The following is a 24,735-nucleotide window of genomic DNA, read 5'->3' as shown; positions in this document are numbered from 1 at the left end:
TGGAGAGAGAACACAATCTCACACTGGGTGAGAAAGGAGCGGCACTCAGTGGGCTGCCCGAAGTAGCAAGGTGGGTTATTAACCCTAGGTTCTGGAGGCTCGGCAGGCCAGGAAGTAACAGGTGGCACGAGACGAAGACTCTGGAACTGTCCAGAGAGGTCGGAAACCTGAGCGGCCAGGTTCTCCACGGCATGGCGAGCAGCAGACAATTCCTGCTCGTGTCTGCCGAGCATGGCTCCTTGGATCTCGACGGCAGTGTTACGAGCGTCTGTAGTCGCTGGGTCCATTCCTTGGTCGGATCCTTCTGTTATGCAGGTGAATGAGGACCCAAAAGCGACTTGGCGAAAACAGAGTTTTTAATCCAGTAAGAAACTTTACAAAACAAAAAGCATAATACTACTCGTAAAGACGAGAACAGACTGGAGACTTGATCGAGAACTGCAGGTTGCCTCGGGAAGGCACTTGAACCTAGCAGACTCAGACACCTGCTCACCACGCAGCATCTGAGGGAAACACGACACGACAGGGCAAAACATAGACACAGCACGGTGAATTATAGATGAGGATCCGACAGGGCAGGTACGGAAAACAGGGAGAGAAATAGGGACTCTAATCAGGGAAAAGGATCGGGAACAGGTGTGGGAAGACTAAATGATGATTAGGGGGAATAGGAACAGCTGGGAGCAGGAACGGAACGATAGAGAGAAGAGAGAGCGAGAGAGTGAGAGAGGGAGGGGGAGAGAGAGGGATAGAAAGAGGGAAAGAACCTAATAAGACCAGCAGAGGGAAACGAATAGAAGGGGAAGCACAGGGACAAGACATGATAATTAATGACAAAACATGACAAAGACAGTCGTGAAGAGGGCAAATATGAAAAGATTTGGCATGGATCCTCAGATCCTCAAAAAAGTTCTACAGCTGCACCATCAAGAGCATCCTAACTGGTTGCATCACTATCTGGTATGGCAACTAATCGGCCTCTGACCGCAAGGCCCTACAGAGGGTAGTGCGTATGGCCCATTACATCACTGGGGCCAAGCTTCCTGCCATCCAGGACCTCTATACCAGGCAGTGTCAGAGGAAGGCCCTAAAAATAGTTAAAGACTCCAGCCACCCTAGTCATAGACTGTTCTCTCTGCTGCCGCACGGGAAGCGGTACCGGGAGCACCAAGTCTAGATCCAAAATAATTCTTAACTTCTACCCCCAAGCCATAAGACTCTTGAACTGATATTTTTTTATTTAACTAGGCAAGTTAGTTAAGAACAAATTCTTATTTTCAATAACTGCCTTGTTCAGGGGCAGAATGACTTGTCAGCTCGGGGGATTTGATCTTAAAACCTTTCGGTTAGTAGGCAAACACTCTAACCACTAGGCTACCTGCCACCCTAATCAAAAGGCTACCCAGACTATTTGCATTGTCCCCCCACCCCCTCTGTTACGCTGCTGCAACTCTCTGTTTATTATCTATGCATAGTCATAGTGTACCTACATGTACATACAGTTGAAGTCAGAAGTTTACATACACTTAGGTTGGAGTCATTAAAACTCATTTTACAAAAACTCCACAAATTTCTTGTTAACAAACTATCGTTTTTGCAAGTCGATTAGGACATCTACTTCGTGCATGACACAAGTCATTTTTCCAACAATTGTTTACAGACAGATTATTTCACTTATCACAATTCCAGTGGGTCAGAGGTTTACATACACTAAGTTTACAGTGCCTTTAAACAGCTTTGAAAATTACAGAAAACAAGGTTCTGATAGGCTAATTGACATCTTTTGAGTCAATTGGAGGTGTACCTGTGGATGTATTTCAATGCCTACCTTCAAACTCAGTGCCTCTTTGCTTGACATCATGGGAAAATCAAAAGAACTCAGCCAAGACCTCAGAAAAAAATTGTAGACCTCCACAAGTCTGGTACATCCTTGGGAGCAATTTCCAAATGCCTGACGGTACCAAGTTCATCTGTACAAACAATAGCACACAAGTATAAACACCATGGGCCCACGCAGCCGTCATACCGCTCAGGAAGGAGTTCTGTCTTCTAGAGATGAACAGATTTTGTGTGCGAAAAGTGCAAATCAATCCCAGAACAACAGCAAAGGACCTTGTGAAGATGCTGGAGGAAACAGGTACAAAAGTATCTATATCCACAGTAAAACGAGTCCTATATCGACATGAACTGAAGGGCTGCTCAGCAAGGAAGAAGCCACTGCTCCAAAACTGACATAAAAAAGCCAGACTACGGTTTACAACTGCACATGGGGACAAAGATCGTACTTTTTTGAGAAATGTCCTCTGGTCTGATGAAACAAAAATAGAACTGTTTGGCCATAATGACCATTGTTATGGGAGGCTTGCAAGCCGAAGAACACCATCCCAACCGTGAAGCACGGGGGTGGCAGCATCATGTTGTGGGGGATATCAGTCAGGAAGTTAAAGCTTGGTCGCAAATGGGTCTTCCAAATGGACCCAAGCATACTTCCAAAGTCGTGGCAAAATGGCTTAAGGACAACAAAGTCAAGGTATCGGAGTGGCCATCACAATGCCCTGACCTCAATCTTATAGAAAATGTGTGGGCAGAACTGAAAAAGCGTGTGCGAGCAAGGAGGCCTACAAACATGACTCAGTTACACCAGCTCTGTCCGGAGGAATGGGCCAAAATTCACCCAACTTATTGTGGGAAGCTTGTGAAAGGCTACCCAAAAGGTTTGACCCAAGTAAAACAATTTAAAAGCAACGCTACCAAATACTAATTGAGTGAATGTCAACTTCTGACCCACTGGGAATGTGATGAAAGAAATAAAAGCTGAAATAAATCATTCTCTCTACTATTATTCAGACATTTCACATTCTTAAAATAAAGTGGTGATCCTAATTGACCTAATACAGGGAATTTTTAATAGGATTAAATGTCAGGAAATTGTGAAACTGAGTTTAAATGTATTTGGCTAAGGTGTATGTAAACTTCCGACTTCAACTATATTACCTCAATTACCTCGACTAACCTGTGCCCCCGCACATTGACTCTTTACTGGTACCCCCTGTGAAATAGCCTCGCTACTGTTATTTTACTGCTACTCTTTAATTTTTTATTTATTTTTGGCTTATCTATTTTTGACTTAATACTTATTTTTCTTAAAATTGCATTGTTGGTGAGGGGCTTGTAAGTAAGAAAGTAAGCAAGCATTTAACTGTTATACCTTATATTCAGAGCATGTGACAAATCAAATGTAATTTGATTTGGAGAAAAAAAAATGTCTGACTTACATATGGGACAAAAAAAAATGTGGTGTTTGAATTTCTAAAATGCGGGACTGTTTTGTTTGGTTACGGGACAAAATGTGGGACTGTCCTGCACAATCCGGACATGTGGTCATCCTACCCATATCCTCAGCTCCTGTTCTGTCCACTGACTAAGTGTCTGTGAGTGTGTGCATGTGTGTGTATCTGTCTGTCTGCCAGTGTTAACATGTGTGTTCCCCCCTCAGGTGGGCCCTCCATGCCGGTCATGCACCCCAAGAGAAGCCCCACCAGCACAGGTGACCGGGAGCTGCGGGAGGGGCGCATGCCCCCGCGTAAGGCCAGCTGCAGCGTGATGGGCAGTCGCTCGCTGCCACCCTCCAGTCCCATGGTCAGCAGTGCCAATAACCCCAACAAGTCAGAGATCCCCGACCGCCGAAAGGAGATGACTGCCACCACGGTGAGAAACAGTGAGGTAGGATGGGTGGGTTGGGTGGTGGGGGGGTTATAGGGCTGCATTTGAAATGGCACCTTATTCCATAAGTAGTGCATTACTATACAGATTACAATACCATTTTGGACGCGCCCTGGGAAAGATATGCGTTTTAAATGGCTTCCTATTCCCTAAGTAGTGCACTACTACACAGGAAATAGGGTACCATTTTGGAACACAACTCGTCTACAGAAGGCCAGTTTTATTGCTACTTTAATCAGGACAATAGTTTTCAGCTGTGCTAACATAATTGCAAAAGGGTTTTCTAATGATCAACTAGCCTTTTCAAATGATAAACTTGGATTAGCTAACACAATGTGTCATTGGAACACAGGAGTGATGGTTGCTGATAATGGGCCTCTGTACGCCTATGTAGATATTCAATAAACAATCTGCCATTTCCAGCTACAATAGTCATTTACAACATTAACAATGTCTACACTGTATTTCTGATCAATTTGATGTTATTTTAATGGACAGAAAATGTGCTTTTCTTTCAAAAACAAGGACATTTCTAAGTAACCCCAAACATTTGAACAGTAGTGTATTTCAATAGCAATTACACCCGCATAAGCAAGCAATGGCATTAAGAATTTTTGAAGAACACTGAGTGGGGTCCATTTGTTGTTGCTGGCTCTGGTTGAGATTTCACTTTGCAAAAATATGCAAACCGCAATGAACTCTGCTTCCACTGGTTAAATTTAGGATAAATCCAACAGGTCGTCAGTTGCTTGTGGCTAGAGTAACGGAGGTGCAGGTGCTTGTGGCTAGAGTAACGGAGGTGCAGGTGCTTTTTGTGATGTTAATCTCGTGCTGTTGGTGCTAGGCTCTGGCTCGTCTCGATCTTGTTGGTCAGCCGGCAGCGTAAGGGATGGGCGAATATTCCATTTGATGCTAGGCTCCTCAACCTCCGTGGTCGGGCCAGCAGGCTGTTCAGTGAGCTAGGGATCGCTCTCGACATGGTGGTCCTCAGTATTTTGCTCTTGGCAGTGCCCAGCCATTAGCCAGCTATAATTATCCAGCTTGTCGCTACCAAAACTTAACAAAACTAGAAAATACTAGCTAGACTAGTGTTAGCTGTAGCTGTCTGCAAAAGTGAACTTTTTTCCCCTCTGTGTGAGAAAAAAAAACGGTCAATTTGACCCCGCCCTGGTTGGGATGCAATGACATTCCTAAACAAGGTAATGAAGGCGTACCTTATGAAATTGCATGGCTAAGGTGCCCAATCAGAATGCATTGGATTTGAACTACTACATGTTACATTATTACATCCCCCCTCCTCAGATCTTGAGCGCTGACCCGGCATATAGCCTCTGGCAAGCCCGGCAGCGCTACACTGGCAAAACCAACCAATTTGTTATGTTTATGGGGTAACAAAATTGCATGGGCACAAATTATTTTTCCGGCTTTGCCACCCCATAGAGCTGGCCCATGTAGTAGCCTACTCCGCATCGGATGTGCTTAGAAATATTGTATTGCATGCAGTTATTGTATTGCATGCATTTACTCAAAAGCTTGCCGTTAAACAACCAATAATACTGCGGGACTCTGATTGTTCAAGTTTGTTTATTCGTCATATACACATGATATACATGGAGTACACAGTGCAATGAAATGCTCTCTTGCAGGCTCATCTCTCAACGGTACAACAATAATATAGAAAGTCAATGGGTAAAGAAGGGTAATAAAAATACTAAATATATATAAAATAAAACTCAATGAGATAAAATAGAATAATAATTTTAGCAAGAATGTCCCTGTCCCAGGTTGTAGTCCCCACATGTTTCAAGACAACCACCATCATACTCCTCTTTGGTAGTATGATGTGACAACTGGTATCTATGGTAACGTCTGATATGATCATTTGCCCTCTTACTTTCCCAGAACAACATCCCGGGAAGTGCCATGACCCGGCGGAACACATATGTCTGCACGGACCGCTCCAGCACCGACAGACACTCACTGCTGCAGAATGGCAAGGAGAACAGGTGAAGGACATGAAGAGGGAAGGGAAGGAGAGCGAGAGAGGGAGAGAGAGAGAGACTCCCAAATATATCCCCACTTGTCCCCTGATGATGATTAAGATTAAGAGATTAAGATCAATTTATTGGCGAATTGAACACAAGGTCGAAATTTGACTTCTGATTTTAAAGGAGAAGTTTTAGTTTTTACAACCAAATATATATTTTCTATGTAAAGTACCAGTCAAAAGATTGGACATACCTACTCTTTCAAATGTAAATATATTTTAGATTTTAGATTCTTCAAGTATCCACCCTTTGCTTTGCATTTCTATTTGTATTTATTATGGATCCCCATTAGATGCTGCCAAAGCAGCAGCTACTCTTCTTGGGGTCCAGCAAAATTAAGGCAGTTTATACCATTTTAAAACATTACAATACATTCACAGATTTCACAACACATTGTGTACCCTCAGGCCCCTACTCCACCACTACCACATACAGTGGGGAGAACAAGTATTTGATACACTGCCGATTTTGAAGGTTTTCCCTCTTAAAAAGCATGTAATTTTTATCACACTTCAACTGTGAGAGACGGAATCTAAAACAAAAATCCAGAAAATCACATTGTATGATTTTTAAGTAATTAATTTGCATTTTATTGCATGACATATGTATTTGATACATCAGAAAAGCAGAACTTAATATTTGGTACAGAAACCTTTGTTTGCAATTACAGAGATCATACGTTTCCTGTAGTTCTTGACCAGGTTTGCACACACTGCAGCAGGGATTTTGGCCCACTCCTCCATACAGACCTTGTCCAGATCCTTCAGGTTTCGGGGCTGTCGCTGGGAAATACGGACTTTCAGCTCCCTCCAAAGATTTTATATTGGGTTCAGGTCTGGAGACTGGCTAGGCCACTCCAGGACCTTGAGATGCTTCTTACTAAGCCACTCCTTAGTTGCCCTGGCTGTGTGTTTCGGGTCGTTGTCATGCTGGAAGACCCAGCCACGACCGATCTTCAATGCTGTTACTGAGGGAAGGAGGTTGTTGGCCAAGATCTCGCGATACATGGCCCCTTCCATCCTCCCCTCAATACGGTGCAGTCGTCCTGTCCCCTTTGCAGAAAGCATCCCCAAAGAATAATGTTTCCGCCTCCATGCTTCACGGTTGGTATGGTGTTCTTGGGGTTGTACTCATCCTTCTTCTTCCTCCAAACACGGTCCTGCCGTGTAGTTCTGGGCTGATCCCTCACCTTCCTCATGATCATTGATGCCCCATGAGGTGAGATCTTGCATGGAGCCCCAGACCGAGATTGATTGACCGTCATCTTGAACTTCTTCCATGTTCTAATAATTGCGCCAACAGTTGTTGCCTTCTCACCAAGCTGCTTGCCTATTGTCCTGTAGCCCATCCCAGCCTTGCGCAGGTCTACAATTTTATCCCTGATGTCGCTGGTCTTGGACATTGAGGAGAGGTTGGAGTCTGTTTGATTGAATGTGTGGACAGGTGTCTTTTATACAGGTATCAAGTTCATACAGGTGCAGTTAATACAGGTAATGAGTGGAGAACAGAAGGGCTTCTTAAAGAAAAACTAACAGGTCTGTGAGAGCCGGAATTCTTAGTAGGTGATCAAATACTTGTGTCATGCAATAAAATGCAAATTAATTACTTAAAAATCATACAATGTGATTTTCTGGATTTTTGTTTTAGATTCCATCTCCCATAGCTGTACCAATGATAAAAAATTACAGACCTCTACATGCGTTGTAAGTAGGAAAACCTGAAAAATCAGCAGTGTATCAAATACTTGTTCTCCCCACTGTATGTAGTGTGTGTGTGTGTGTGTGTGTGTGTGTGTGTGTGTGTGTGTGTGTGTGTGTGTGTGTGTGTGTGTGTGTGTGTGTGTGTGTGTGTGTGTGTGTGTGTGTGTGTGTGTGTGTGTGTGTGTGTGTGTGTGTGTGTGTGTGTGTGTGTGTGTGTGTGAGTAAAATCAATTTAGTCTCAAATAAATAATGAAACATGTCGAATTTAGTTTAAATAATGCAAAAACACAGTGTTGGAGAAGAAAGTAAAAGTGCAATATGTGCCATGTAAAACGTTTAAGTTCCTTGCTCAGAACATGAGAACATATGAAAACTGGTGGTTCCTTTTAACATGAGTCTTCAATATTCCCAGTTAAGAAGATTTAGGTTGTAGTTATTATAGGACTATTTCTCTCTATACCATTTGTATTTCATATACCTTTGACTATTGAATGTTCTTATAGGCACTATAGTATTGCCAGCCTAATCTCGAGAGTTGATAGGCTTGAAGTTATAAACAGCGCAATGCTTGAAGCCCAGCAAAGAGCTGCTGGCAAATGCACGAAAGTGCTGTTTGAATGAATGCTTACGAGCCTGCTGCTGCCTGCCACCGCTCAGTCAGACGGCTTTATCAAATATCACATCATAGACTTAATTATAATATATTAACAGGCCTACAAGCCCTCAATCCAGCCCCTCTCAGCCTATTGCTCTCGGCCTGACAGTCTGAGCACTGATGGGAGGCAGGGTAGCCTAGTGTTGTACTAGTAACCAAAAGGTTGCAAGTTCAAATCCCCGAGCTGACAAGGTACAAATCTGTCGTTCTGCCCCTGAACAGGCAGTTAACCCACTGTTCTTAGGCCATCATTGAAATTAAGAATTTGTTCTGAACTGACTTGCCTAGTTAAATAAAGGTCAAATAAAAAATTGTAAAAAATGGAGGGATTGTGCATTCCTAGTGTAACTCAGGCAGTTGTTGTTGCCATCCTGTACCTGTCCCGCAGGTGTGATGTTTGGATGTACCGATCCTGTGCAGGTGTTTTTACTGCCACTGTGAGGACGTTCTCCCTTTAGCGCTGTCTTAGGCGTCGCACAGTACTGACATTGCAATTTATTGCCCTAGAAACATCTGCAGTCCTCATGCCTTCTTGCAGCATGCCTAAGGCATGTTCACGCAGATGAGCAGGGTCCCTGGACATCTTTCTTTTGGTGTTTTTCAGAGTCAGTAGAAAGGCCTCTTTAGTGTCCTAAGACCTTAATTGCCTACCGTCTGTAAGCTGTTTTTTTGCTTAGTTTATGACCTCTTATACACTATATTAGGCCCAGCCTTTGGAACTTTGGTTTTCCTAGATATGGCTATTATGTTGTGATCACTACATCTTATGGATTTGGATACTGCTTGAAAACAAATATCTGCAGCGTTTGTAAAGATGTCAAATCAAATCAAATGTTATTTGTCACATACACATGGTTAGCAGATGTTAATGCGAGTGTAGTGAAATGCTTGTGCTTCTAGTTCCGACAATGCAGTAATAACCAACGAGTAATCTAACTAACTAATTCCAAAACTACTACCTTATACACACAAGTGTAAAGGGATAAAGAATATGTACATAAAGACATATGAATGCGTGATGGTACAGAGCGGCATAGGCAAGATACAGTAGATGGTATCGAGTACAGTATATACAGTGCCTTGCGAAAGTATTCGGCCCCCTTGAACTTTGCGACCTTTTGCCACATTTCAGGCTTCAAACATAAAGATATAAAACTGTATTTTTTGTGAAGAATCAACAACAACTGGGACACAATCATGAAGTGGAATGACATTTATTGGATATTTCAAACTTTTTTAACAAATCAAAAACTGAAAAATTGGGCGTGCAAAATTATTGTACTGTACATATGAGATGAGTATGTAAACAAAGTGGCATAGTTTAAACTGGCTAGTGATACCTGTATTACATAAGGATGCAGTAGATGATATAGAGTACAGTATATACGTATACATATGAGATAAATAATGTAGGGTATGTAAACATTATATTAAGTAGCATTGTTTAAAGTGGCTAGTGATATATTTTACATCAATTCCCATTATTAAAGTGGCTGGAGTTGAGTCAGTGTGTTGGCAGCAGCCACTCAATGTTAGTGGTGGCTGTTTAACAGTCTGATGGCCTTGAGATAGAAGCTGTTTTTCAGTTTCTCGGTTCCAGCTTTGATGCACCTGTACTGACCTCGCCTTCTGGATGATAGCGGGGTGAACAGGCAGTGGCTCGGGTGGTTGTTGTCCTTGATGATCATTATGGCCTTCCTGTGACATCGGGTGGTATAGGTGTCCTGGAGGGCGGGTAGTTTGCCCCCGGTGATGCGTTCTGCAGACCTCACTACCCTCTGGAGAGCCTTACGGTTGTGGGCGGAGCAGTTGTCGTACCAGGCGGTGATACAGCCCGACAGGATGCTCTCGATTGTGCATCTGTAGAAGTTTGTGAGTGCTTTTGGTGACAAGCCAAATTTCTTCAGCCTCCTGAGGTTGGACCAATTCAGTTTGTCTGTGATGTGTACGCCGAGGAACTTAAAACTTACTACCCTCTCCACTACTGTTCCATCAATGTGGATAGGGGGGTGTTCCCTCTGCTGTTTCCTGAAGTCCACAATCATCTCCTTAGTTTTGTTGACGTTGAGTGTGAGGTTATTTTCCTGACACCACACTCCGAGGGCCCTCACCTCCTGCCTGTAGGCTGTCTCGTCGTTGTTGGTAATCAAGCCTACCACTGTTGTGTCGTCCGCAAACTTGAAGATTGAGTTGGAGGCGTGAGTGGCCACGCAGTCGTGGGTGAACAGGGAGTACAGGTGAGGGCTCAGAACGCACCCTTGTGGAGCCCCAGTGTTGAGGATCAGCGGGGTGGAGATGTTGTTACCTTCCCTCACCACCTGGGGGCGGCCCGTCAGGAAGTACAGTACCCAGTTGCACAGGGCGGGGTCGAGACCCGGGTCTCGAGCTTGATGACGAGTTTGGAGGGTACTATGGTGTTAAATGCTGAGCTGTAGTCGATGAGCAGCATTCTCACATATGTATTCCTCTTGTCCAGATGGGTTAGGGCAGTGTGCAGTGTGGTTGAGATTGCATCGTCTGTGGACCTATTTGGGCGGTAAGCAAATTGGAGTGGGTCTAGGGTGTCAGGTAGGGTGGAGGTGATATGGTCCTTGACTAGTCTCTCAAAGCACTTCATGATGACGGAGGTGAGTGCTACGGGGCGGTAGTCGTTTAGCTAAGTTACCTTAGCTTTCTTGGGAACAGGAGCAATGGTGGCACACTTGAAGCATGTGGGAACAGCAGACTGGGATAGGGGTTGATTGAATATATCCGTAAACACACCAGCCAGCTGGTCTGCGCATGCTCTGAGGGCGCGGCTGGGTATGCCGTCTGGGCCTGCAGCCTTGCGAGGGTTAACACGTTTAAATGTTTTACTCACCTCGGCTGCAGTGAAGGAGAGTCCGCATGTTTTGGTTGCGGGCCGTGTCATTGGCACTGTATTGTCCTCAAAGCGGGCAAAAAAGTTATTTAGTCTGCCTGGGAGCAAGACATCCTGGTCCGTGACTGGGCTGGTTTTCTTTTTGTAATCCGTGATTGACTGTAGACCCTGCCACATACCTCTTGTGTCTGAGCCATTGAATTGCGATTCTACTTTGTCTCTATACTGACGCTTAGCTTGTTTCATTGCCTTGCGGAGGGAATAGCTACACTGTTTGTATTCGGTCATGTTTCCGGTCACCTTGCCCTGATTAAAAGCAGTGGTTCGCGCTTTCAGTTTCACACAAATGCTGCCATCAATCCATGGTTGGGAATGTTTTAATCGTTGCTATGGGAACGACATCTTCAACGCACGTTCTAATGAACTCGCTCACCGAATCAGCGTATTCGTCAATGTTGTTGTTTGATGCAATACGAAACATATCCCAATCCACGTGATGGAAGCAATCTTGGAATCAGATTGGTCGGACCAGCGTTGAACAGACCTCAGCGCGGGAGCTTCTTGTTTTAGCTTCTGTCTGTAGGCAGGGAGCAACAAAATGGAGTCGTGGTCAGCTTTTCCGAAAGGAGAGCGGGGGAGGGCCTTATATGCGTCGCGGAAGTTAGAATAGCAATGATCCAAGGTTTTGCCAGCCCTGGTATATCGATATACTGATATAAATTAGAGTCTTGTTTTCAGATGAGCCTTGTTAAAATCCCCAGCTACAATGAATGCAGCCTCAGGATATGTGGATTCCAGTTTGCAAAGAGTCAAATAAAGTTCGTTCAGAGCCATCGATGTGTCTGCTTGGGGGGAATATATACGGCTGTGATTATAATCGAAGAGAATTCCCTTGGTAGATAATGCGGTCGACATTTGATTGTGAGGAATTCTAAATCAGGTGTACTGAAGGACTTGAGTTCCTGTAGGTTGTTGTGACTACACCACGTCTCGTTAACCATAAAGCATACGCACTCGCCCCTCTTCTTACCAGAAAGATGTTTGTTTCTGTCGGTGCGATGCGTGGAGAAACCAGTTGGCTGCACCGACTCCAGATGTGATCAATACATGTTGATGATTTAATTCCTGTGCTGTTTTTAAATACCCTGGTAGGTTGACTGACAACCTGATCCAGGTTGCAGGCACTGGTTACAGTTTGAAGTTTTTTCCTGAGTGGGCAGCTTGATGATAGCCAGTCAATGTTTAAATCACCCAGAAAATGTACTTCTCTGTTGATTTCACATACATTATCAAGCATTTCACACATATTATACAGATACTGACTGTTAGCACTTGGTGGTCTATAGCAGCTTCCCACAAGAATGGGCTTTAGGTGAGGCAGATGAACATGTAGCCATATTACTTCAACAGTATTTAACATTAGATTTTTATCTAAGCTTTACAGACATGTGGTTCTGAATAGAGACCGCAACACCACCTCCGTTGGCATTTCTGTCTTTTCGAGTATCTTCTGTTTCCAGAAGGTGTCAAAGTTATCAATAAAAGTGACTCCAGCAGAGCTACAGTAGTATTGTAGCCATATGTATAATGACAGCAGTCTGCTGAATCTTTCACACCCAACAATGGTACTGGACCTGAAATTATTGTCTGTTTTTTGGAGTCTTTCAATGCTGAAATCAGTTCTTTAAAATCAATTTTCAAATGTTCCGAGCTAGCCCTCCGGATGTCGTTTGACCCCAAATGGACTATGACAGTGTCAGCTCCTGTATCTGTAGTAGAACAGTCAGAAGCAGCCTTGTTATGTCCTGTACTCTTGCTCCTGGAGAGCACAGGTTTTTTGCCTTGGGGACCGAGATGTTTCTCACCATAGAGCTGCCTTTGATGACAGCTGGTGATGGTGAATGGGCCGGTCACTCAGGCAGCCTCACAGTCTGGTGAGGCTGGGAGTTTCGAGGATCTGAACCGGAGGTAGAAGTCTCCGGAGAGGGAGACAGAGCCGAGAATGAAGATGCAGGTACCCCTGGATCCGAAGCCACCACAGACGAAGTCGCGAGAACCTCTGGATCCAAGGCGGCAAAGCTGTTTCTGGTCTGTGTCAGTTCCCGGCTCAACATCTCCATGAAGACCCCCGTTGCCACTTTCACGGCGAGTGACGTACCTCCATGGCTGGTTGGTTGGGTCGAGATCAGCTCTGTTCTCCAGGGAAGGGGGAGACCCCTTCGGTGATGGAACCCTGCCTAGCACCGGCCAGTCGGCTGTGTGGAGCCGACACGGCAGTTCATCCACCCGTCCAGAGCGGCAACCGGCTACTGGGGTGGAAGAAAAATAAATAGTAGGTGGGCATGGGTACCCCATTAGCTTATGTAGGTTTTCTTCTTGCTTGCTAAGAGTAGTTACTTCGCTCCTGTAGTCCTCTGCAAGCAAGCAGTTGCTACATTAAAAGTCAACGTGGTCCACATTGTCCCGGAACAAAGCAATGTAAACTCAGCTCCTGCAACCTTGGAAAAGTTCAATAGCGGCCTCCATTTGAGCCGCCGAGCCAGCTAGGCTAGCTGGGCTTTTGCGTCTCTCCCCCTGTACGGAATCTGGCAGGATCCCGGGACAGATAGCAGTGCTCACAGCAATTTAGCCCAACAGAACTGCAGAATTCAAAATATAATTAAAGTATATAAAAACACTGTCAGCCTTTAAATCGAGGTCTATAGTTCAGGTTTCAGTTTTTGGCGTTCGACAGCATTCAACAACAACTAACGTGCTTTAATGACAGCTTTGCACCCTCTTGGCATTTTCTCAACTAGCTTCATCTGGAATGCTTTTCCAACAGTTTTGAATGAGTTCCCACATATGCTGAGCAATTGTTGGCTGTTTTTCCTTCACTCTGCTGTCCAACTCATCCCAAACAATTTCAAGTTGTTTGAGGTCAGGTGATTGTGGAGGCCAGGTCATCTGATGCAGCACTCCATCACTCTCCTTGGTCAAATAGCCCTTACACAGCCTGGAGGTGTGTTGATTCATTGTCCTGTTTGCTATTTGGTATTTTAATAGGAAACCCATTAGCTGTTGCCAAAGCAGCAGCTTCTCTTCTTGGGGTCCACACAAAACATGAAACATAATAAAGAATGACATAATACAGATCATCAACAGACAAGAACATCTCAAAGACGGAACTACATAAATGTTTTAAAAAGGCACATGTAGCCTTCATATCAATGCATACACACAAACTATCTAGGTCAAATAGGCGTGAGGCGTTGCGCCGCGAGGTGTTGCTTTCTGTTTTTTGAAACCAGGTTTGCTGTTTATTTGAGCAATATGAAATGGAAGGAAGTTCCTTTATTTATCTCTTTATTACGGACAGACCCCTCCCCATCTTTACAACCATTGAATCTATATATTTTGACCATGACAAATTACAATCTAAAGTAACAGCAAGTAATTTAGTCTCCTCAACCTGTTCAACAGCCACACCATTCATTACCAGATTCAGAGGTCTAGAACTTAAGGAATGATTTGTACCAAAAAGAAATGATAGTCCCACTAAGCACAAACCATATGGAAATGCTGTGATAGCCATGCTGGTTAAGTGTACCTTGAATTCTAAATAAATCACAGACAGTGTCACCAGCAAAGCACCATCACACCACCTCCTCCATGCTTCACGGTGGGAACTACACGTGCGGCGATCATCTGTTCACCTACTCTGCGTCTCATAAAGACACAGCAGTTGGATCCAAAAATCTCAGTTTTGGACTAATCAGACCAAAGGACATATTTCCACCGGTCAAATGTCCATTGCTCGTGTTTCTTGGCCCAAGCAAGTCTCTTCTTCTTGTTTGTGTCCTTTAGTAGTGGTTTCTTTACAGCAAATTGACCATGAAGGCATGATTCACGCAGTCTCTTCTGAACAGTTGATGTTGAGATGTGTCTATTACTTGAACTCTGTGAAGCTTTTATTTGGGCTGCAATTTCTGAGGCTGGTAACTCTAATGAACGTATCCTCTGCAGCAGAGGTAACTCTGGGTCTTCCTTTCCTGTGGCGGTTCTCACGAGAGACAGTTTCATCATAATGCTTGATGGTTTTTACGACTGCATTTGAAGTAACTTTCAAAGTTCTTGAAATTTTCCGCATTGACTGACCTTCATGACTTAAAGTAACGATGGGCTGTCGTTTCTCTTAGCTTATTTTAGCTGTTCTTGCCAAAATATGGACTTGTTCTTTTACCAAACAGGGCTATCTTCTGTATACCACCCTTACCTTGTCACAACACAACTGATTGGCTCAAACGCATTAAGAAGGAAATCAATTTCACAAATATACTTTTAGCAAGGCACACCTGTTAATTGCAATGCTTTCCAGGTGACTACCTCATGAAGCTGGTTGAGAGAATGCCAAGAGTATGCCAAGCTGTCAAGGCTTTTGAAGAATCTCAAAATTAAAATATATTTGTTTAACACTTTTTTTTTGTTACTACATGATTCCATATGTGTTATTTCATAGTTTAGATGTCTTCACTATTATTCTACAATGTAGAAAATAGTAAAATATAAAGGTAGACCCTTGAATGAGTAAGTGTGTCCAAACTTTTGACTGGTACCGTAAATTGTATGTTATAGAAGTGTCCAGACACCTTTTGTGATTTCACTTTTTTTGTTGACATTTTCCCTAAACAGCAAATTACTTCCTCATCCTAGTGTGTGGGCGTTTCCTCATTCTCATTGTGTAGTATGGGAGCCCCGAAAAAACATTAACAAAGGCTCCAAAAACAGCCCAATACTTATTTTTAGAAACTTCTAAGCTCTCAGAATAGGGAAGCAGGTCTTTTTTGTTGTACACATGAAATTGTGTAATTCTTAATTTTATCTGCAACATTATATTCCATTTTGTTGCGACTCGAGCAAAACGTTTACATCCATTCTACAGGTAACTGCTAAAATAAAGGAAACACTTGAGTAAATGTGGTAGACAATGTCTTCACAAATGTGGGACCAGCACCGTTGTAACTACCAGCGCTGTTGCTAACTAGCATAGCTGGTACCATTTGTTGCAAAGAGTAATGGGATATTAGAATCGCGTTGTCTTAACCTTTGTCTTCTTCAACCTCCCTTCCACACAGGAAATTCCAGACACTTGTAGAATCTATGCCAAGGCACATTATTAAGACACTTTATGTTGGGGTTTCCTTTATTTTGAAGTTTACCTTTAGCAGCGGGCTACATGGAGAATAGAACAGCTGGATAGCGGAAATGGCTTGAGTCGCACAAAAGGGAATATGTTGCGGATAAGTTCGGAATGACACAATTTCACGAGTACAACATCTAAAGAACTGCATTGATATACTGAGAGCTTTTCTGTATCTAAAAATAACTATTTGGGTGTTTTTGGATCCTTTGTTCATGTTTTTTAAGGGCCCCATACTACACAAGAAGGATGACTGTCACCATTGTCGTAATAACATTCGGACCAAAGCGCAGCGTGATATGGGTTCCACATGTTTATTGAATGAAACTCACAAATACAATAAAGAACGAACGAACGCAACGTGAAGTAAATGAAGTGCTCATAGGCAACTACACATAAACAAGATCCCACAAAACACAGTGGGGAAATGGCTGCCTAAAGACAACGAAAAATAGCTGCCTCTGATTGGGAACCATACCAGGCCAACATAGAAATAAACAACCTAGATTACCCACCCTAGTCACACCCTGACCTAACCAAAATAGAAAATAACAAGGCTCTCTATGGTCAGGACGTGACAATGACGAAGAGTCCACTGGGCACACACGGGTTAAATTTCAATGAAATTATGTTGAGCCAACGTAGAATAGAGGTTGAGTCTACATCTGTGCCCAGTGGGAGATTTTCTGTTTGGGGTAAGTTTCTCAAAAACAAGTGAAATCACAGAATAGGTGTCTGGACCCATCTATAACATTTCATTTACATAAAAAATTGAGATTTGATTGTTAAAAGCAAAACTTCTCCTTTAACCCAACTCATATGAAAGACACACACACATACAGGCTTTTAGAGATGTGCAGGGGGCTGCCAGACTGAGTGCCCGGGGAGCTGTTGTTGTGGGGGGTTGAGTGCCTTGCTGAAGGGGACAACGGCAGGCAATGGCATCTAGGATTTGATACCAGCAATTCTCCAGTTGGTTGCCAGAACACTTCCCATTTCTTGTCAGGTCACTTCCAACAGATTTTTCCTGTTGGACCCGGGATTTGAACTGGCAACCCTCTGGCTGCTGGATCACCTCTCAAACTGCTAGGCTACCTGGCACCCCGTTTCTAGTGTTGTTTTTTGTCAACCATGTTATTGTGAAGCCGAAAACAAGTTTCCACTTGTGGGGGGCAGGCGGTGGACAGTAACATTTGTCTAATTCTAATTGTCTCTCTGCTCCAGCTCCCTGTCCCACCGCCTGCCCCCCACATCCCCCTCCACCCTGAGCATCTCTGGGGCCGGGGCCTCCTCCTCCTCTAGTGAGCGCTGCCGTCTGACACGGGGCTCCACCATTCGAAGCACCTTCCACGGGGGCCAACTGAGAGACCGGGGCCCGCCCGTCTACTCGGCCCCGCCCACCTCCCCCACTCTGTCCCACCATGACGCAAGTCCCCTGCCGCACGCCCGCAGCCGTGCCACCTCCAACCTCTTCACCAAGCTCACCTCCAAACTCACACGCAGGTAAGCGGTCACCTCTGTAACGGTCACCTCTATAACGGTCACCTCTGTGACAGTCACCTCTGTAACAGGCACCTCCATAACACTCGCCTCCAGATGCAGGGGACAATCACCTTAATGAATTGTAGTAGTCACCTCCGTAACACCTGCCCCCATACTCATGCGCAGGTAATCGTTTACCTCCGCAACACTCACCTCAGTAACGCTTGCCTCCAAATGCAGGGGACAATCACCTTAGTGAATAATAGTAGTCACCTCCGTAACACCTGCCTCCAAACTCACAAGCAGGTAGTTGTGGACCAGGGTTGTGTTTAGAAGGGGAAACGGGGGAGGTAGGCACACTAATTGAATTTGTTACACAAAGTTACAGACCACAGCCCTGGGCCCTGACATTGGAAACGGAGCTTACCCAGCTATCCCTGGAATCAGCTATAATATACAGTATAATCACATATATGTAATGTAATGAAACATATGCTTCCTCCATGCCAATCAGCTACAGCTGTGCTGTTATCCACCATTCCTTTGGCCATGATTCAATTATTTTCTCTTTCTCCCCTTCCTCTCCTATTGCTTTTTCTATCTCTCTCTGTTGCTCTTCCTCTCCTTATATCAGGGTCAATCTAGAACCCTCTAAGCGCCAGGGCTCAAACAAATCAGTCTCGGGTTGTACCCTTCCCCAGGGATCAAAAACAGTTAGTAAGTTCCCATGTCTCTAGCTTCTCTCTGTCGGCCTGCTTGCTTGCCTGCCTGCCTTCTGGACATACTAACGGGGTGTGTGTGTGTGTGTGTGTGTGTGTGTGTGTGTGTGTGTGTGTGTGTGTGTGTGTGTGTGTGTGTGTGTGTGTGTGTGTGTGTGTGTGTGTGTGTGTGTGTGTGTGTGTGTGTGTGTGTGTGTGTGTGTGTGTGTGTGTGTGTGTGTGTGTGTGTGTGTGTGACTGCATTCCTGTTTAATAACAGTACCAGTCAAAAGTTTGGACACAACCAACTCAAAACTATGTAATAACACATATTGTATCATGTTGTAACCAAAAAAGTATAAACAAATCAAAATATGTTAGATTCCTCAAAGTAGCCACCCTTTGCCTTGATGACAGCTTTGCACACTCTCTTCTTCTTATGGTGTCCTTTAGTAATAGTTTCTTTGCAGCAATTCGACCATAATGGCCTGATTCACACAGTCTCCTCTGAACAGTTGATGTTGAGATGTGTCTGTTACTTGAACTCTGTGGAGCATTCATTTGGGCTGCAATCTGAGGTGCAGTTAACTCTAATGAACTTATCCTCTGCAGCAGAGGTAACTCTGGGTCAACTTTTCCTGTGGTAATCCTCATGATAGCGCTTTTGCGACTGCACTTGAAGAAACTTTCAAAGACTGTCGTTTGTCTTTGTTTATTTGAGCTGTTCTAACATTACCAAATAGGGCTATCTTCTGTATACCACCACTACCTTGTCACAACACCCCTACCTATACCACCCCTACCGTGTTAACTTTTAACAAGGCACACCTGTTAATTGAAATGTATTCCAGGTGATTACCTCATGAAGCTGGTTGAGAGAATGCCAAGAGTGTGCAAAGCTGTCATCAGGCAAAGCGTGGCTACTTTGAAGAATCTCAAATCTCATATATTTTGATTTGGTTTAGACTTCTTTGGTTACTACATTATTCCATTTGTGTTATTTCATAGTTTTGATGTCTTCACTATTATTCTACAATGTAGAAAATAGTCAAATGTGTCCAAAACTTTTGACTGGTACTGTACCTATCTGTTTACCTTTCTGTTACATACCTTTGTTTCTGTCTGTACATACCTGTCTGTCTGTCTATGACTTACTGACCTGTCTGTCTGTATGACTTCCTTTCTCTAACTTCCCATGTGCCTAGTACTTACCTGTCTGTCTGTCTGTCTGTCTGTCTGTCTGTCTGTCTGTCTGTCTGTCTGTCTGTCTGTCTGTCTGTCTGTCTGTCTGTCTGTCTGTCTGTCTGTCTGTCTGTCTGTCTGTCTGTCTGTCTGTCTGTATGCTTGTCTGTATGCCTGTCTGTATGCCTGTCTGTATGCCTGTCTGTATGCCTGTCTGTCTGTATGCCTGTCTGTATGCCTGTCTGTCTGTATGCCTGTCTGTATGCCTATAGGTATGCCTGTCTGTATGTCCGTCTGTATGTATGCCTTACCTGTCTGTCTGCATGTCTGTCTGTAGGCCTGTCTGTCTCTACGCCTTACCTGTCTGTATGCCTGTCTGTCTTACCTGTCTGTATGTCTGTCTGCCTTACCTGTCTGTCTGTAGGCCTGTCTGTTTCTGTCTGTCTGTATGCATGCCTGTTTGTCTGTCTATCTGCATGACTGTGTGTCTACCTACTTGTCTTTATTCTATAGCTCTCTCACACTGCTTTTTGGTTCATTCCTTTGGCATGCCCGGGGTATTACACTTTACTTGAAACCTGCATCATAAGGGATACGTAACACTGTCATAACAATGACTTAACGTGACACAAACAATGAATTAGCTATGGCAGTTTTGCTAGACAATTGGCTGATAAACAGTAAACATGGTCTTAGTTGTCATAAACGGACACCTATGATATATGTTATGAAAGTGTTATTTATCCTTTTATCATACGTAAGGGCTTGCGTTAAAATAATGACTTGTTCCAGGGGCACCATCCTAGTGCATAAGGTCTTCCTGTGACTCCATCTACCTTGTTTTATTTTGAATGACAGTTGATTCCTGGACTGTCTTTGTTGTGTGGTGGAATTGATAGTGACGTACAGTTGGTGTCACAGAATGCACCAACATTTACGCAGCTGTGGATTCTCTCACCTCCCCCTAAAAGACGTGGAGTACAATCATATCAGTACAGATTCACTGTTGCCACCGAACAAACACAATATGAGAAGCATGGGGTTGTTTTTTATATTTTTATATTGATACAGCCTTATTAGTTGACTCTGTTGTGCGAGTCAAGGCCTCTGATACGGGGTAATATTGCAGCAATATCACTCCATACTCTGACCCGTATTCATGGGTTGCACTTACGTCACCCAGTCGTGTCACACCATCTGAACGGAGGCTCACTAATGTTTTACGAAATATTTTTAATAATTAAACCAAGATACACCACAGCCTGTCGTTTCTAATGGGAGCAAATGAATCATAGTGGGCAGAACAAGCAAGGAGGTGGGCAGAGCCAAACACGAGCTAGCGAGATCCTATTGGCGCGTTCTAGCATGTGTTTGCATGTTTCCGTTAGGAAATGCCTACTCTGTGAACTGCGTGTGTGCAGTAACTCAATTCGCCATTGCCCTCCTTCTAAACAACAACAAATTTTACCACTTTGGCAAAGGTTAAAGTCTACAAGACTTAGTCAACTCTGTTCGTAACAGATTATTGTTTTGTGAAAAGCAAACTGTATTCAGATCAAATGTTTAATCGCTGACAAAACTAGCGTGTCGGACCAGTTCCATCTGGCTCCATATTCATTCACTGCCGGCCACTGGTGCTTCCTCTCCTCACCATATTTGGTGGGGAGTGGAACTTCAAACCGGATGATTCAGATTTATACTATAATAATAATATATGCCATTTAGCAGAAGTTTTTATCCAAAGCGACTTACAGTCATGTGTGCATACATTCTACGTATGGGTGGTCCCGGGGATCGAACCCACTACCCTGGCGTTACAAGCGCCATGCTCTACCAACTGAGCTACAGAAGGACCACATCTGGTGAAACATATGGCTCCTTGTTCTATCTGTGGTTATACTGCATCTAAAGTTAATCTGATGACATCACAATGATGACAAAAGGATTTCCTACTCATTATTTGTCTCCTTTAGAAATTACATTGAGGGCCACCCAGGTGGCGCAGTGGTCTACCGCACTGCCACCAGAGACTCTGGGTTCGCACCCAGGCTCTGTTGCAGCCGGCCGCGACTGGAAGGTCCGTGGGGTGACGCACAATTGGCCTAGCATCGTCCGGGTTAGGGAGCGATATCCTTGTCTCATCACGCACCAGCGACTCCTGTGGCGGGCCGGGCGCAATGCACGCTAACCAAGGTCGCCAGGTGCACGGTGTTTCCTCCTACACATTGGTGCGGCTGGCTTCCGGGTTGTATGTGCACTGTGTTAAGAAGAAGTAGTTGGGTTGTGTCTCGGAGGACGCATGACCTTCGACCTTTGTTGTAACTACTAATAATTGGATACCAGGAAATTGGGGAGAAAAAGGGGGTAAAATGTGAAAAGAAAAAAAAGAAAATAAATGACATCGTATTTCCAAGCCACTAAATCCACGAAATCTTCATCAACGCTTCATCAGCGCCAATTAACAATTGAGTAAAACATTGACATTGAGTAAAACATTGACTCAGGAGTCAATAGATCTTACATAATAATATTGTGAGGAAACATGCAACCCATGAACACCTGGAGGTTTTTGTTGCTGTTGTTGTTTGCTTGTCCTCACTCTGATTTATTTTCCTTTCTTTTTGAATGGCTTCACTGTATTGTGGATGGATGATGACTGTGTACTTGGTGGACATGGAACTGCATCTCCCATAAATCACCTCTCCGATTCCCCCTTTAACTGTGTGTGCGTGTGTCTGTTCTCTACGCAGGGTCACAAATGAACCTGAGGGAATCTGCCGATCTGCGGTCACAAGGTCAGTATATGTCACAAGGTCAGTATATCCGGCAACCCTTCGTCAACCCATCTAGAACTCATGTTTCAGACAGTAAACTTGCACACCTTAACTGGACATTAAAGTTTAGATTCAACAACCCGTCACAAGTTTTTCTACTTACCCACATTTACTACCCCTTTCCCTTTAACAGCTGTTCTCTCCTCCTTTTTCCTCCACTCTTCCACACCTCTGTCCTTTCTCCTACTTCTCTGTCCCTTTCTGGCCTCCAGTCGCCATTTACCTGGGCATCAAAAAGCGTCCGAGCCCCGGGCCGTCGGACGTGGCTGGGATCTGAGGGGACCTGGGGGGAGGCGGGACCCGGCGGAGGTGGTGCTGGCTCTGCGGGAGGCGGCACGGGGTTGCGGCTGCCAGGTCCACCATGCCGGCCCCTTTCTGCTCTCCTGCACCCACGGGGCGGCCGGTGGTCAAGTGGCCTTTGAGGCCGAGGTGTGCCACCTCTCCACAGGGGGCAGCGCCGCCAACAATGAGTCTTCCAACGGGGTGCGATACACTCGACTCTGGGGGGCACCGCTTGCTTTCCGGGACATCGCCACGCAAATCTCAAAGGACCTCGAACTCTGAATATAATGGGGGTTGAGAAGGATGGAAAGAGAAATAGATAAAGGGACTTGGGGCTGCAGATAAATACATTTCCTCCTGTCTCTTACGTGGCTAAAGACCTACCCCCCTCCACACCAGTCTCAACCTAACCACCCAAACCCCCCACGCCACACAGACTCAAGCATCTCCTCCCCCCAACTTCATCCACTGGATCCGGACCAGAGAGATATCCAGCTTCATATTTTTTATCGTTAACTCTAGCCAGAATGACTATTACTTTTATGATTGGTATCATTGTGGTTTTTAACCATCACCACCTCCGAACCGACACTATCGAAAACATTCTCGAAAACATTTCTTGTGTCTCGCCGTCTTTGATTGTCTTCTGCGTGTCACTGTATGTGTTTTTGGTCATTCTTCTCCCATTTGAACATTAATATGGATAAAGTGATTATCCAAGGACTTGTCGCCAGTGGACAACATGCACAAATAGGGAGACAGTTAACTCAATGATTTGACAAGTGGCCTGAAAAGTTGCTCTGTCTTTCATTGTGTGCATGGTATGGGCGGGATTGAATTACTGGCAATGACAGAGGAGTTGACAGACACTTTGAACCAGCCAATGGTGACCTTCACATCCATTTTCCGCTTACAATATCATCAACAGAATAAAGTAGCAGATGGGGATGTTTTCTCGGACACACCATGAATCTTTCTCAGTAAGTCTTATAGCAAATGACAAATATAAACTGGACAGATATAGGTTTCAGTTCTGTAGTATTGTACAACCCACACCGTAATAAGCTGTTTTGTTAATGTATAAGATCAGGTAGTATACACTTTGGTACACATCATGCTCCATCAGCGGCAATATGATAACGTAATCTATGTAGATCAAAACTGTGGTTCATAGTGCTATTTGTTCACCTTCATACCTCTTTAGCTACCTGTTAGCTACCTGTACATTTGGTTTCCTGCACACACCCTTCCAAAGTAATTCCATTGGCACATTCCTTTTCCTGAGAAACTATTTTAACCCTCTGATTGGCTGGGATCAATGTCTGTGTTGGAACTGGTCATTACCAATAATCATATCAAGCTGTTTTTAAGCATTTCATCCCATACTTCTCACGATATGATCTAGCCCTTTTACCTTTCTTCAGCGAAGTTGAATTCAAGTAATGAAAGAGTTACACAGTTCCTCTGCATAAAATAGCCTAACTCAATGTATTATGGCTGAACGAGTGGCTGGAAAGGAAGAAAATCCAACCGCGGTTCACTGCAGAACATTGCGCACTTGAATGCCACATGGCTTTGCCAAAATGAAAAGCTGTCAGACATACTAGTGAACCAAATTTGTAACAGACAATGTTTGAAGTACATGATTATTTAAGTATTTGAAATATTTTATTTCTGTGTATTTGAGTAAGTCCTATATGTATATATGTATATATATGTATATATATATATATATATATATATATATATATATATATATATATATATATATATATATATATATATATATATATATATATATATATGTGTATATATATGTATATATATATATATATATAGGACTTACTCAAATACACAGAAATATATATATATATATATATATATATATATAGATATTTATATAGATATATAAATGTCATATTGCTTTCAGTGCAATGCGATGCAATGCAATTTCGTTTGATTTCTATTCCGTGCCATGCCGATTTATCTTCAGCCATCTCACTACATTGAAGGTGAACATCAAAATCTGTTTTTTTCTGAGGCAACTGAAACCACCCAATCCCATTTCCACTGTTACACACACTGGTGCCTC

The 24,735-nt window shown here is 43.8% G+C and overlaps 1 protein-coding gene across 7 annotated transcripts in view; it reads left to right on the top strand.

The window, feature by feature from the left end:
* LOC123994744 (MAP/microtubule affinity-regulating kinase 4-like) overlaps positions 1 to 24,331 on the top strand; it is a 54,050-nt gene extending 29,719 nt beyond the window's left edge. Inside the window, exons 13-18 of one of the 7 annotated variants that reach the window (XM_046297743.1) lie at positions 3,497 to 3,708; positions 5,626 to 5,729; positions 17,390 to 17,668; positions 18,282 to 18,364; positions 22,278 to 22,322; positions 22,574 to 22,782. In XM_046297743.1, coding sequence (XP_046153699.1) covers positions 3,497 to 3,708; positions 5,626 to 5,729; positions 17,390 to 17,668; positions 18,282 to 18,364; positions 22,278 to 22,322; positions 22,574 to 22,638 — 788 coding nt within the window. In that variant the 3' untranslated portion in view covers positions 22,639 to 22,782. Of the gene's footprint in view, positions 1 to 3,496; positions 3,724 to 5,625; positions 5,730 to 17,389; positions 17,669 to 18,281; positions 18,365 to 22,277; positions 22,493 to 22,573 lie in introns of those variants that run through there. The other 6 variants (XM_046297734.1, XM_046297724.1, XM_046297705.1 and 3 more) reach the window with 6 other exon arrangements.
* The last annotated feature ends 404 nt before the right edge of the window (positions 24,332 to 24,735 follow it).

This window comes from Oncorhynchus gorbuscha, linkage group LG02, assembly GCF_021184085.1.
Source record: "Oncorhynchus gorbuscha isolate QuinsamMale2020 ecotype Even-year linkage group LG02, OgorEven_v1.0, whole genome shotgun sequence".
In the NCBI taxonomy this organism is placed as follows: Eukaryota; Metazoa; Chordata; class Actinopteri; order Salmoniformes; family Salmonidae; genus Oncorhynchus; species Oncorhynchus gorbuscha.
This window is presented reverse-complemented; position numbering and strand designations above follow the sequence as displayed.